A 16,650-nucleotide genomic window follows, 5' to 3' on the forward strand; every position below is an offset into this window, starting at 1 on the left:
AATATTCTTATTTTAATTTTAAGCACTAACTCATGGACATGAATAAAATTTTTTATCTTAGAATTTTACTTGATACACATTCCATGCACTTAGGTTCAAGTTATTTTGTAACAATAACTTCAGATTATAATGCTCTAATTAGGTTATAAACCAGAGACTCTAAAATTCTATAAACCCAGCACACATAGGGAGAGGGCTGCAAGAGGTTATTACTGTTGTTAAACCCTTCTGTTTATAAATGTGATATTTGTAAACAATACTGTTATTATGAGAACAATTCCCTGTCCATAACAGGGTTGTGGGTGAATAACTGGAGAAGTTCATCTTCACTCTTGATCCTGTAGTTTACACGTGCTTTGCAACAGACCAGCTTCTCTTTCAGCACCATTTTCTAGCATCTGAAGCTTACCAACAAGAGGAGGTGCTGTTGAGGTCGTCTGACTACTCTCCCTGTAGAAGAAATGTTGAAAAGAAAATTTAAACTGTACACTGCGTTTAAATTTAACACATTTTCGATGTAGAAAAAGAACAAAATTATAAAACTTTAAAAAAATTTCTTAAGTTATTTTAGGTTATTTAATCTAAATATTCTTTAGGCTCTCATATATCACTGAAAATAGTTTGTCTACCATTTTATAGCAAAAAAAAATTGTAGATTTACACATCTAATAAGAAAAGACATGCACCCACATACTTTCTGTATGAAAACTAACGTGATGATACATTTTCAAACAAATTCACAAATCAAATGCATAAGATCAGCAATCCTACCTACAACTAGAGGATCTAGACTCAACCTCTTTACTGTCAGTGTGATCCACTTCATCAGAAGCTGTTTAATTAGAAAACACGTTATAATTATTTCTTTTTTTCAATTTACTCTTGTTTATTGAAACTTGTGATTATTTATAGTTTGTTTCTAAGGAAAATTTATACACCTCAGTTTTTATACAAACTTATTTTCTTTACTAAAGTACATGTAATTTATTGGTGTTTACTATTTTGAATTTATGTTTATGAACAATTTTCCTTAACTGTTAAATAAACCAAACTACTATGCTACTATTATTCATTTGAAATATGGTGTAACACAGAAAGCATTATTGGTCACCTGCCCATAGGGTCTGTACTCTAGATGTATTTCCCAATGCTCTGATTTTCTAGTAGTAAACTATAATGTATTACATTGCAATTACACTGGACAACAAAAAATTTGCTACTGGAGAAAACTCAAGTGATTCGGGGTAATTTAATATCTCAATATTTTATTGGCACTATGTGAAATACCATGCAATCAATTCAGTACAATAGATTTATACTGTGAAATTAAGTTAACTTGGACAGTTTAATGGGTAAAAGTCGTACTTTTTTGATAACGTCAAACATTGACTGTACTAGCAGAAATGCCGCCCTACAGACGATTGTTTGTGCTAGTAATCACTAATCGTAGTATTCATATCTCATTGAAAAACTCAGAAAAAGTGAACATTTTCTAAAAAAGGAATTTTCTGGGAATTACTACATGGGAAAAGTGTTTGGATTGTGCTGATATAAATTGTAATGTTTTTATACATTAAAAGTGGTACCCTTTATTGAAAAAATTATAGTTTTTTAAGAACTCCATTTTTAGTACTATATTCTAAATCTGAGTTCACGTGTAGAAGATCTCGACTAAAGATGAACAACAATAGATAATATAAGTTTATTTAGATTGTTGTTATTTTTCCATTCTAATTTTATGGAAAAAAAAAATCATAAGATACACTGGACAACAAAAAATTTGCTACTGTAAAAAACTGTAATTTGTTAGACACACGTTAGACATGCTGCTCTGTGCCCACAGCCATCGAATGTGTGAAAACACAGTGACTATGACCAGATGCCTCCTTGTTGTGTAATGTAAGAGACAACATTACAGTTGTCTGAGTGGATCATAACTGGTTTGCCCCTCAAAACCGGTAGGAAATGATCCATTGCTCGACAGCTAGGAGTTCCAGAAGATTGATATGAAAACTTGACTCAACTATAGACCAACAGCCTGAATTATCTTGGTCATTGCAATGTGTCCCCAAGCCCGACAGGGAAGCATCCATAAAAAGATTCACCTCCAGGCATGGAGGAGGAAGAGGGACACAAGCCATTGTGTTGTCACTGTCCAAGTACAAGGCAAAATCGATCTGGAGGGAAGGAGGAAGGGATACTGAGTAATCCAGAGGTGAGGTTTCATTGATCTTAAAGGACTCACTGAAGAGGCTGCATGTGAGCATGGTCAAGGGGAATAAGAGCCTCCAAGGAAGCCCAAGTCCCCAAAAGAAAATGAACCTCTTGTGAAACTTCCAAATCATAAGTTCCATGGAACACAATCAAAAGGGAAAAGTCTGAGCCTGACTGAGATTGGAATTGAAGAATACTCCAAGATGAACGAGGTATTGAATCAGAGTGAAAACAGACTTCTCTACCTTAACCAGCCAACCCACCCAAGCTGCTTTCCTGAGGAAAACCTGCACGTTGATGGAAGAGACTGAAAGTGAAGGAGTCAGTCATCCATGTAATAATGGAAACAAAGCCCATGCAGATGAAATCAGGCAAAGGCCCTGACCATCTGACAAAAAAACATAGGGAGCCAAGGTCAATCCAAAAGGAAGAGTCTACAATTGATAAATATTTTCCCTGTGGACAAAGCAAAGATAATTACTGAATACAGAGGAAATGGGGATATGAAGAGAAGAATTGGACACATCGAACTTCATCATCTAAAGATCTGCAGTAAAAGCCCATTGAAAAGACAGGAAAGATTCCATGGTGAACCAAAGAACTTCAAAACAGCAGTTGAGACTGGATAGATCTGTAACAGAATGCCAATCCCTGGTTTTTCTTCGAAGTACAAAAAGACGGGAATAGAAACAGGGAAGAGGAGGAACTAACAGCTTTATAGCACACTTGAGAAGAAGATCCTGAACCACACCTTCCAAAAGGCTTTTACTACAGACTGAAAACTAATGCCAAACTATGAATCTCTGAAAACGAGTCAAGATAAAATTTTAGATAAGTTAAAAACAGAAATAATGCAATGTTTTCAGAAGGTTACCAGTCTTCTTTACATGTGATACATACTTCAACAAAATATCCTTAAAGAAACCTTTTGAGCTAACCTTTTGAGTAGGAACTAGTAACAATTTTGATTTTTTTTCATCAGAATTTTTGAAGTATAGTAATATTCAAGTACTTCATGCAGATTGCCAGCTTATAATACTTATACATGCATCAACTAATAAAGCCATGCTTTATAAAAGATTCATCATGCATCATATCTGTTCTTTAATTCTATAACTATACAGAATTGTGCTTTTTGATAGTTCTTAAACTACAAGATAATACATACAAAATAATATCATAGTTAGTTTTCCTTACCTGAAAATGTATCTTAGATAGATACTCACTTCTCTACTGAACAGTTAGCTAATATCTTGCTCTACTGCCAAAAAACTTTTTGTGCATGTGTCAAGCCTTTGAATGAAACTCCCACCCTACATGTAACTTTTGTACTGCACCAGTCTATGATGTAATCAGCATTAGACTACGCCCCTATCCCAACAGGGATGTGACACATCCTTCATGCACAGTATTCCAACTGAGCACTTTGACAAGGAAAAAGAGACACAACATAAGTAGGGAAGATGAGCACAAAATTCTGTGGAGAAGTATGTATCTATCTGAAATACATTTTATGGAAAGAAAAAAATTAATTTCAGAAATGCTATTCACCTCTCCACAGAACAGATAGCTAGAATCTCACATGGAAAAGATAGTGAAGGAACCAGCATTGAGAAAGAGATGCAAAAGATAAGCTCCTTTCTGAGAATATAGTGACAGAAATGGAAAAACACAAGGACCATGTCAACCACTAAAAAAGAGGCTAGGAGAACATCACTTAGTAGGAGACCACACCATTTCAAGCAGAGGATATTTTTCATCCCAAACAAGTGGTACTATAAAGAAAAAGCACTATCAAAAGAATTTCTTTCTACTAGTGTTGCAAAGGTGAGCAGAATATGAAGGCTGCTCAACAGTTTTACTATTCTCATCATTAAGTCCAAAAAAAATAAAGGTTAAACATCACCACTATCAATTCCCTTAATAACCTTAAACGCCCATTCAGATCCCTTCTAACCCTTGTTGTTTTTTTTCAAGAGAAAACAATTTCAGGTAGTTTTTAACCTATCCTCATATAACAATCTTTCCATCCCAGGTATCATTCTAAAGCCCTCCGCTGATCCCTTTCCAACAATTCAATGACCTTTCTAAGGTAAAGAGTTCCAGAATGAACACAGTATTCCAAATGTGGCCTTACCAATGACATTATAACCTCTTTAGATTTGTATTTAATATTTCTGTAGATGCAACTTAAAATTCTATTTGCCTGCTACTACCAACAGTCTATTGTTTGGATGGCTTAAGAGACTGATGAACCAGAACACCAAGATCTTTTTCTTCCATAATACTGTTAAGGTTATTCCCATCAAAATTATACTCATAATTCAAATTGTGATATCCCACATGCATTGCTTTGCATTTATTATAATAAAAAAGCCATATATTTGCCCAACTCACCACATAATCCAAATTGTTTTGCAAAACAGCAGCATCCTCATCACAGCCAGCAATATCCAAAACTTAAATATCATCAGCAAATTGAAATAATTTATTGACCTTTCCTTCATCTATGTCATTCTACACAGTAATAAAAGAACTTGTCTTAGTGAACTTGTTACAGAAACAGTGGTAGATTAGATGTTAAGGTAAAAATATTAAGAACAACATACAGAGGAAAGGTAATACATTTAAAACAAGCAAGTCTGATGCACTTCTTAAATACAAAACAGTAAATAGTATACAAATATCCATATGACTTACAGTCAAGTAGAGTTCCATCTGCTCCCTGATCTGTTAGTGTAGAGGTAGATGAGTTGTTCTGAATGATATCACCATCTAACTCACACTTATCTGTTTCTGACCATTCTTGAAAAGGAAAGGAATATACAACAATCATACAAGAAACACGAATAGTGTATTATGAGCAGTTTACTTCCGATTCTGTAGAATAAGAATTTCATAAGGACCTGAACATGCCACTTGACTTAAAAGTTTTATGAAAAAATGTTTAAGTTTCAGGAAACTTTTACTGAATAGAAATATATATTTATAAATATGATCCTTACTTTTCTGCTATTTTTTTTACTTGTTACTCTAGTTGTATATACAAAAACAAATGCATTTAATAACTTTTTCACCTTAACATTTTCTACCTCATAGGGAGTAAAATTTAATAAAACTATCTACAGTTTAAGTTTGAAATACAAATGTTATACACATTCAGGCAAACTACTGTCAGAAATAATACATGTATACAGGTAGTTCTAAGCACATACTTTTTGTGATGTGTTTAAACATTGTATCAGTAAAGCCGCTTTTTTTAGAAAGAAATGTATTAACATATTTTTTACTCTCCAAAGTTTGTAATAAAAGATCAGCAATTGAACTCGGCTGTGTTTGAAAAATAAAAAAACAAGATCATATCTAGACTTACTGAAAAAGTATAATCATGATGCTTGGAAAACAAAAATTGGGTATACCACAATTTAAAAAGAAATTCAAGTACTTTTGAGTTGTTATCAGGTTTTTTTATTGTGGGAAACAAAGTCCAATTACATATGCATAAATTAAATGACAGAGTATCAAATTGGTGGCAGTATTTTTCTCTTATTCAAAAATACTGATTTATAACAATATACATATGCTTCAAGAAGACTGTCAGATCAAGTTATGTGTGTCTATATTAAATCCCACAGTAATATCAAAAATATCTTGTATATGCCATTTTCCAGCTTCAGATGTATTGGTGTATTTGCTTGTTGTGTAAAGAACTCTTTAGCAATAACTAGTGTAAAAAAAAAGTGTGAGAGAAGGTAAAAGTGTTTTCGAATTACAACTTTATGTTTTCTTAGTGTTCAGTTATTAACGTAATATTAATCTGTAGTATTCACAGTTACCTGAGCTTCACAAAATCTGAAGAATTGTAGACCTAATATGCAGAAGAATGTGTATAGTGGTTTGTTGGAGGCAGAATGAAGGAGAGACTGGATGTCGAGTTGAAGCAAAGGTAAATATTTTATTTGTAAAAGAAAACAAAAGAACAGCCAATCATAAAGGAGGAGGAATACTGCAAATATGTAAGTAAAACTAAAAGAAAACCAAATTGTTGAAATGTATTGAATGCAAGGAAAATTAAAATAATCTTTGTTTCAGAATAGACTGAAACAGTCTTGATGACTAGAAAATTAACAGAAATGAATATGTCTAAAATGCCAAAAACTCCATCCATACTTGACCTCTCTCTACAGCTGACCAGTAAGAAATTAGATTACAAGAATCTAAAAGTATCTCTGGTGTGGGAGTCAGTTCACAAAGTACTCCATAATACACAAGGTAAAGTAGGATACTATACAAGAATTTCATGAAACACTAGACAACTTCTGTGATCAGACCTTGCTACAGAAAATAACATCTAGGACTGAACTCTGGCACATGACTTTGAATGGATTTAATATGTTCCATAGGAAAAATTATAGTAAGTTTGGAAATATCCAAAATATATTTCCTGCTAGTTACTATTTCAAAAGACATATTATAAAATATTAGATTATCAATTGGAGAAAAGTATAAAAAATGAATACTCTCTTATCTGTCAGTTTCTACTATCATATAAAAAAATTCATGACTTTTCTAAATTACAAAATTTTTACCTAACAAGATGCCCCCCAGTGGCATGTCTGTGGACTTACAACACTAGAAACCGGGTTTTGATACCCGTGGTGGGCAGAGCACAGATAGCACTAGTGTAGCTTTGTGAATAATTAAACAAACCTAACAAGATAACCAATATATCATTATATTATACATCATATTTTACTAAGTGCCAATTCATACTTCATATAATTACTGCTTCAATGAAAAACGTTACCTAATTCTTGTGGATCACAGTTTCTCTTCAATGTGAGAATATCATTGACTTCCTCTACGTCAACCTACATAAACAACATTTAAGATTCAATATTCACTTAACTATACAATATAAATTATAGGTGATATTTATGAACACGTCAAGAAGCATAGTATTATAGTATTCATGTAATCAAAAGAAACCATAATCTTTCTGTAGGGAACAGTTAAAAAGATATTTCTAATTTTCAATTACTAAAATATGTTTCCTTATTAATAAATGAATATTGAAAACAACTTCCTTAATTTAGGTTAATAGTCATCACATATTTATTATGTATGCATTTGTCATAATAACTGCCACATAAGACTTGTGATATTTTGATGAACATGACAAAAACTAGAAATACACATTGTGAGGTCTAGTGTAAAATAGTATGTATTGGATCTTGCATAAACATATCATCTTAAGACTGAAATTTAGGCTTAACAAAAAAATTCATGTAATGTACTTCCCAAGATACCCACCTCTATGCCCATGCTACACTTTTGCTAAAAACGAAAGGGCAAATTTCAGCTTTTTAAGTGAGTAAATGTGATCTTCATTGAAAGTTATATTAGTGACTTTTAATCTTCTGTAAACTGAATAAATGTTTTGTTTTTTACATCAATATTTTAATATATCTAAAGCCAACTGAAGAATTAGAGCAAATAGCATGTTCTACTCAGAAACATTTCTTTTCAATTTAAAACACACTTTCCTGAAGGAGTTTTCTGTTAACAACTTGAATTTAGATATAGATTTAAATATAGCCAATTGTCAATTGCCATAACATTGAGTTGATCAAAAAGTATTAATTTGAAACATTATATTTAGTTGACAAGGCCAAAAAAATGTTTTATTATTTAAAGCTACATATAAATTATTCATGCAAGCATGCAGTAAAAGTTTTCTTTCCAGCTAAGGTCAAAAGAAGATTTTTTTTTATAAAAGGGGGGCATCTAATTAATCAGAAACTTTAATTCCAGCCACTTGTAACAAGATATGTTCAGATTTGACATTTCACAATAATGTTTAGAAAAATTAAAAGACATCAGGAGAGAATTTAACTAATAGAAAGAAATAAGAATTAATGAGACTGAAAAGAGTGAGTGAAAGTTGAAATATGTGAGGTCTTACATAAGAAATGGACTTGCAAAACTTTATAAGTCTTATAATTTAATAACTAATTTACAATCTAACATACAAGATTATTCTTTGAAGAAATTACACCTAAATTTTAAAGTTTCAAAAAGTTGCACAAAAGTGAATAAAGAAACAAAATTAAAAATATAGTGTCATCTGATATTAACTTTACAAAGCTTAATAACTGGCAAAGTTGTATTACAAATTCACAAACAATTTGCTTGAATATAAATTATCATACATGTAGGACACATACAGACAAAGAAAAGAGCAGCTGTAGTGATTTGATGAAGAAGGAGTGAAACAGACAAAATATGATGTAAAGTTTAATAGAAATATATTTTATTGTTAAGATGAATGAAATCAATCACTAGAACTCCAGCTGATCAGTCCAATGAATAAAACTTAAAGCAAAATTACTTGATTAAGGTTAAGGAAATTATAAACTAAACTGTATTTAAATCATAACATAACATAATGTTTTGGGGCAACATGGGACCTATTGGTCCATCAAAGTAATATAAACTGCATCTTCACAGGAATAAAACTATACTTTTGCTGATCTGATAATACAAACTAAATCCTGATTAAAAATTGTACCACCTAGGACTGAACTAGCATGTTATGCCATCTGAATTTTATGATTTTGTCATTTAAAATATCAGAAAAAAAAAAGATATGAAATGTGCAATTTAGGAAAGAGTTTTATGTTTTCTGCATAACACAGATTTAGTGTTGTTGTTTTTTTCTGTGTAAGTCATATAATGATATCTAACAAACAAAAAAGTTTGAGAAAATCGCAAAAAAGACTAACCTTGCTTACATCAGGCAGTGTAATGTATAAATCACATACTGGAGTCTGAGATAAATGTTCATGACCTGATTTGGGCTCCCGCATGAAAACAATTCTACCAGTAGCATCTTGTAGAGAATCCTTTGCACGTACAAAAAATGAGAGTTTGTTCTCCCTGAAAGCTTGAAATGTAAGACAGAGTTGTTCTTCAAAATTTGTCACAGGAACCAGATTTCCAAAAAATTCTAAGTAATAAGGCTTCCCTTCCAAAACCTAGTTAAAAAATTCAAATTTTTCTTAAGTACAGCAAGTTTAAGGTTCCAAGGGTTAATTAGGTTATAATTTTCTTAATGAAATCTTTATAAATGAAAGACAGAATTCCAATCTACATGTATTTTTCACAAACAACTATTCAATGCAAGATCTATAGTAAAGTGTAAAATTTGAGTTTCTCTAAAACATGTAAAAATTGGAGTTATTATTATGTTCTACACTTAGTAATTACTTCTACAAATTTTATTCATGCAATTGTGTTTGCCCAATATTGATTATTAAATCAATATTAAACAAAAGTACACAAAACTGTGAATTTTTACTGTATCATTCCAATATAAAAGATTCAAGCATATTAAAGTAACAAAGCCTGGGGAGGAATAAGTATGTATCATTAAACAATGATTAACTATACCCCTTTGATTTCATTTAATTAAAATTAAAGAATAAAATAGTTCATTGAGCTCTAACTCTGAGGATATTTGAAAACAGCAACAACCAAAAAAGAAATTGTAATCAAAGTGCCATATACACAAGCAAAATTTTTGAAATGAGCCTTCACTAAACACTTTTCTTATAAGGTGGCATTTGTGACAAACATCTGAACTGAAAGATCTCAGTATTTTTCTTGATTGGTTTAAATCTGCACGTCAAACCTTTAAACTACCATTAAGATGCTTGACAAACTATCATAGAATTAAAAATATGAAGACTGTATGTGATAATACACCAATATATCTTTTTATTGGTTTATTAATTCTACTGAATGTGTTGATGTTAACACATCTAGAGGGAAATACATAAAGTTGGGCCATATTTCAAACTCATCGCTTGTTTACCCAACTAAATTATTTTGCAAATAGATATTGACTATATATATATTTAATAAAATTAATAGAATTAAGAAGAGGTGACAAATGAGACATTTTTTTAGGGATAGCATTAATTTAAGACAACAAACAAGTATTTGAAACAGGGACAGATTCTTCAGAATTTCTAAAATGGAGGAGTCTATCAAGCATCTCTAGGTATGTCCAGAGATGAATTATGAAAAACCTTTATTGTAATAGGTATAAAATGATAACATTTGGAGCTCTATGCCACTTTGTTGGATAATATAATCCTAGTAGAGAATTAGATATGATTAATTATTGCCTATATATGTATGTAACAGTTCTTAGTAAATCATAAAATTATATAATGATAAATAAGAAAGTTTACAGCCTTTGACACAAGTTGTTCTCTCTGAAACATGTTTAGCTTGTACACAGCGTGGTCACAAGTAAATAGACACCACCTTTTCAGAAAAAATGAAAATTTTCAGTCATATTCACATGAATTGATATATTTATAATTTAATTAATATCTAGTAGATCTTCCTTTCGCTTTGTGGAGTTCGTTGATCCTTTGGGGCATCATGATAATCATCTCGTCAATTTTAGATTGTGGGATTTTCACCCACGCTTGCTTCAAAACTTAGAGTAGATCGCTCTTCAAAGTTGGTTTTTTGGTTGTTTCTTGAATAACTTTGATGTCTTGTTTTATTAATTATATTTAAAAAAAAAAGAGCTCATTGCTAATTCCCTACTAAAGCTATCTTAAAACATTTCAGTATGGAGCCTGATGTTAACAACAAAAATTCAAAGTATGATCAAGGGTGAGCATTCCAATATAATCAGAAAACTTTGTCAAACATAGTAAAGAAACAAAAAGAAAAATCAAACTAAGGAATGCATTGATTTGGTTGTGAATTAGAAACTAAATGTCATGATATACAGCAAGAAAAAAAATTAACAAAAGTATAGATTAAACCTACTTCAACATCTTTACACTCTGTTGTCTGTATATAATGCTTATGGATTTCTAAGGCATTCTCCTCCTTGTCGTCTGTTATACAGAATACTTGTAGCTCAGACTGTTTAGTAAAGACAGCAACCTTGGCCATGAAAGGCACACTAATGACTTCTCGATAAAGTTCACTGGCATATTTTGATGCTGAATTACTTTGCCTATAATCCAGGAGCCAAAATCTACATAATGAGATAATCATCCATTACACATTTATTCAAATATAGTTAGTAGGGTTAGTATTTTTGGAATACTGAACATTCTTTTGAATGCTCTCCTTAGCAAAATAGTGTGAAAGAATATTTGGTTTCATAAAATGTCTTTTACCACACACACAAAAAATTGAAGTTTTCTTCATGTGAGAGAAACAGAGAAATAATATACATATTATTATTATTATTAATTATTACATTTTTATTATTATACTACAATTAATAGTTGTAATAAGCAAACTTGCTTCTCAAAAACTAATGGGTTTAAATTTTTTCAAATTCCTACAAACTGATCAAAATGAAAAAACAAACAAACTATGAAACACAAAAAGGTTTATTTTCTTATTCTATATAAATAATATGCTTGCCTTTGTTTTTCTGGAACTTTTCTCACAAGTTTCTTGATCAAATGATACAAATCTCATATCATTAGAAAGACCTTTGTCCTAGAAGTCCGAGTTACATATTGGCTTTTCAATTCAAAATCATCTTACCTGTTTTTGCTTAGTTAAACTTTTCAATGCAACAAGTCTGATATATAATGGCACAATGTTGTTGTCATCACATGATTACTGGCTTTGATTTCAACTTTAGTTTTTATTTGCAAAGTATTTCACACAAATAACCCATAACCTGCATGTAATTTCCTTAAAAAAATTAACAATACACTAAATACAATTTCTATGGGCTTTCTTGACTTACTTAGGTCAAAATATGCATTCATTCAAAACCATATGCTTACCACTTTGTGAACATGAATTCAGATGTCTCTGCATATTCAGCTAAGTTTGCCTTCATTAAAACTTTACATTTACTTTACAATAATTTAACTTTGGTTCATTTCAGAGACTATTATAAGCACCTTTTAGCTACTTTTTCTTTATTACGGATATTATTCTTCATTTTTGTGAATTTCTTTGTTTCAACTCATAAAATTGTGTCATACACTAAATGCTCATAACCATTTTATACTCTGTACACTATTATAACTACCATTACTTCATTTTAATGTTTAGTTTACACGTAGTTTTATTAAACAAAGTTACATCTCCATGAGTTTGTTTGTCTGACCTCATAAAACTTTTAAAAATAGATCAGGATTTATCAATCTAACACATAATGCCTGCAAGAAAGCATAGCTTAAATGGTGTGCATGAAAATGATAGAATAAGTAAAATTCAATGGAAAGGTATTAAAATTACCACAAATGTTTTGCAGATCAGCTAATTTATATAATAATTTTTTTAACGTTATGGAACACATTTTACATAAATGCTGCTTTTTATACAAATAAAAAAAAACAGAAGTATTCTATGTGACATATTTCTGCTCTTTACAAATAAATATGTGCATTGTGTGCTAAAGCTAATCTCCTCAAAAAAGTGCTAAGGATGCTAATTCTGTTGTCTTTCATGGGAATATCATTGTCCAATGAATCATCTCAGCACTGTAGTTTTGTTTTATTTTATTGAGGGGTTTGCCATAGTCTACCCTGTATATCAAAATGGGTTGCTAACTCATTCTTTACTTTACTGGTGTTTTACCTTTATGAAACGATTTATTTTGAATTTTTTCCAGTTGTGTATAATGATGCTAGTGTGGTATTTGTACGTTAGTTGCCAAAAGATGTCTAATTCAGTAGTCGCTGAAAGTTTATCATAACAGTTTGGCTTAGTACTGATTTCGATGAATTGCTTTCCAATGATTAAAACTGTAAGTATTTAAAAACTGGAAGTAGGTTTTTTTATTCCTTTAAATGTTTGGAAAAATGTTTTTATACAGTTATACGGTAACAGTTTCAATGGATAATAAAGCTATAGGAAAATTTATAAATTATGAGCATTACATTTTACATAAAACTTTCCAAATCCATAGTACATTTAAAAAAAAAAAGTCTAATTATAGCCAACATATAATAAAATCTAATATCTAATGAAAGATTCATGATGTTAGAAAAACACGTAGTTTCAAGTAGTCTTGATAGAAATGAATAAAAACCTTATAACCTGAGTGCTTTTGAAAGGTGGATCTTTCTTCTTCAGGAGCAAACTGAAGCAAAAAGGTCCACCTTTCGAAATTGCTTGGGTTATAGGGTTTTTATTCATTTCTATCTGATGAAAGATGTTAGTCTCAATTTCTCAAAAGCGCAGTTAGTTCAACAAATTCATCTAATTAAGTAAGTAATATAAACATTTATAAATTAAAAATATTCAGATGACAGAACGTTTTACTACACCTTGCTGATACTGATCATTTTAACAAATATTTTTGATATCCATGTAGTTTTTGTTACTAGTATGTTTACTCTGTTCAGTTTTTGTAGTTATATATAGTTTCATGTTTTTATAATTTGTTGGATTTCCAGTTTGTTATTTTTTTGGTGAGGTGTGTTTTTTATTTTTATCCTGTATTTCATACATTAATTTTTGTATGTAAATTTTGCACAGTCATTTAATATTGTCCATTTGAATACTTTTCAAATCTCAAGTAAATGATTCGTTTTTGAAATTAATATTGCAAATCTACAGTATCTATTTGAACTCATAAGTAAAAAATCCATTCTTTTTTATAGTTGTGCTTTACCAATGAATAATATTGTTTTATTTCAGGACCTACTAGCAAATCCCAATGGGAAGATGTGACTTGGTCAACTCCCTTATCCTTCATTAATGGATGTGTTTCATTCACTACTTTTTACCAATCATATAGTTTTGAAAATCTTAATAAACATTGTATACAGAGGGACAGCTAGCTGTTCTTTTTTCTGTATTAATTCTAGAACTTCTCTGTGTTTTTACTTTTATATTAGTCAAAGAAAATATATATTCTGATATTCATTTTATTATTACTTTTTGTGTAGGAAGTTATACAGTAAAATAAAAAGGACTAAAGTCAAATAATGGCCAAAGGAGAGAGAGAAAAATGACTTGGTACTACCTGTTATGCTGCATAACAACCTCAGTGATGATGGATACCTATTTTTTTGGTCTAGTATGTCATTAGTAGCAGCTTGTGGCAGTGGAATAGTCAATGTAATAGGCTTATGAAACTTACGACGACGAGGCTCAATAGTAACAATGGGACTAGCTACCACACCATATCGCATCATCTTTGGGACTAAATCTAGTGGTATAGGTTGTACCTAAATATTCAAATCAAATATTCAAATATTACCAAACACTTTTATTCTTTTAGTTACATCATTTAAAAGCTAAAGTGCAAAAATAAGAGAAGTTACATATCTAAGAACTCAAATGAAAGAAACATAAAACAAAAATTATGAGTTGTCTGATATTAATGCATTAGCCTAAAATTAAGAATGTTCTGATAAAATAGTAAATAAATATCAAAGTTTCTTAAATTTTATGTTCTCTTTAACACTTATGAATCATACAAATTAAAAACTTCATATGACCTTTCAACATATAAGTGTATCTAACATTGATACAGCAAGAATTATTAGCTAATGTATCAAGACTCAAAAAGTACATTAATTATTGAGCTTTATATTGGCTTATATTTATACAATTGATATACTTATTTTAAAAAATGCCCAGTAAATGTTTGTTTTGCAAGCACTTTTAAATTCTGTGATATTTGCCAGCACATGTTAGCTACACATACCAAATGGTGACCTAATCTTTTTTTTTTCATCTGATATGTGTTTTAATTATTCATAAACTAACATTATTATATTAGAACTCTATCCAGTCATCAAAATATACTTTTGAAATGCTGCTGGAAGTCTCATAAATTTTCATCATAATATTTTTGTATTGTATCTTTAAATGTACCATAATTTGTACAAGTGTTCTAAACACAAGATCTAGTTACAGAAAATAAAACTTAATATTTTTTTAAATTTATTTTAACAATCAATGATTAAATTCACAAATTTCTGATCTAAATGTTTTCATTTCTTTATAAATAAATAAACTACTGTATACCTACCTGCAAAAACAACAAACCTCCAGTTATAAAAAGTCAGCCCCATATTTTTTTTAATCTACGGTACTCCCTGGTCATAAGAAGACTTTTATCTCATCATATTATATATCACCAACAAAGCTTTGTGATTGCTAATATTTACAATAAATTATATTGATGAAACAACATTCACTCAACAAAAGGCACATCTAGTGCCACATATCTTGTGTCTGCACCTCTGAATAACAAATAAAACACAATAATGAATAATGATTATTCTGCATTGTTAGCTTAGTATATCGATTTAGGAATAACCCAAGTCTCCTGGGCTAGCCAACTCTTGTGAAATGTTATTGAGGTTTATGGTCCAAAATATCATTAACACCAAAGGTACCTGACTGATAAAACAATGCATTCTAATGATAAACAAAAAAATTGAAATGGGCAGCAACTGCCTAGGTTAGAGTAACACTTTAGGAGAAAGTCTTAGAGGTCTAATATAAAAAAGTAGCTCAGGTGGAAAAATATATCGAAAGTCTTCTGGCTTTCATCTCCAGGTCACCTGAGCTACTTTTGTAGATTAGTCTTCCAAGACTTTCTCCTAAATTGTCACTCTGAACTAAGCAATTACTGTCCACATCAACTTTGTTTGTTCACATTGAAGATTCTTTCTAACTCACTTATAAAAGAATGCATTCTTTTACTTATACGTAACATAGTGTGAGCAGCATATTAAATTAACTATACACATTATTCAGCATATTTTCAGTTCTTATCTACATAGGTAGCTTACTTTGATCAGAAGTTAATATTAATTAATAGCTATGTTATAAGCACTTATAAACTGATTAACTATCAAGGAAGTTTAAGCAAAATTTTGAATATTTATTTAGCCAAAATAAAATAAGAAAGCGGTAAGTATAGAAATTATCATCTTTCTAAATGGTCAGAAGAAATACACAAGTATTTAAAAAGTTTATTTTACGGTGTTAAATCTACTAAAAACATCCAAGAAGTACATTTAAGCTAAACATGAAATAATGGAAATAAATATTGTAACATTTGTGTTGCAGGAAAACGATCAGATTCACATAAGCATTGAAATTTAATTGGGTTTATAGATTTACAATAAGCTAAACCATAATGGCAGCTTACAAATATGAAACTGCATTCATTAGTATTTGGTGTGCAAGTCCCTTTCTCTCTTCAGATCAGGACATGTTGTTAACATACTGTCACAGAATTATTAATGAAAATGTATGGGCTTTTTCTTCAAATAACCCTGTAGAATGTTACACAGAATGATTGTTTTCTTACAGACCTTCTCTTTATCCATGTAGCTCTAAATGCCCTCACTGATGTTCAGATCTGAACTTTGAGCAGGTCAAGGTAGGAACTCTACTGATAATAAT

The 16,650-nt window shown here is 30.5% G+C and overlaps 1 protein-coding gene across 1 annotated transcript in view; it reads right to left on the minus strand.

The window, feature by feature from the left end:
• Positions 1-16,650, minus strand: part of LOC106460829 (ankyrin-3-like) — a 154,623-nt gene continuing 137,973 nt past the window's right edge. Inside the window, exons 24-32 of the mRNA XM_022386586.1 lie at positions 14,161-14,453; positions 13,838-13,842; positions 13,548-13,557; positions 11,068-11,281; positions 9,000-9,251; positions 7,022-7,085; positions 4,915-5,019; positions 772-832; positions 1-450 (exon numbers count right to left, since the gene is read on the minus strand). Coding sequence (XP_022242294.1) covers positions 327-450; positions 772-832; positions 4,915-5,019; positions 7,022-7,085; positions 9,000-9,251; positions 11,068-11,281; positions 13,548-13,557; positions 13,838-13,842; positions 14,161-14,453 — 1,128 coding nt within the window. The 3' untranslated portion in view covers positions 1-326. The remainder of the gene's footprint in view (positions 451-771; positions 833-4,914; positions 5,020-7,021; positions 7,086-8,999; positions 9,252-11,067; positions 11,282-13,547; positions 13,558-13,837; positions 13,843-14,160; positions 14,454-16,650) is intronic.

This window comes from Limulus polyphemus, unplaced genomic scaffold, assembly GCF_000517525.1.
Source record: "Limulus polyphemus unplaced genomic scaffold, Limulus_polyphemus-2.1.2 Scaffold1, whole genome shotgun sequence".
Taxonomy (NCBI): domain Eukaryota; kingdom Metazoa; phylum Arthropoda; class Merostomata; order Xiphosura; family Limulidae; genus Limulus; species Limulus polyphemus.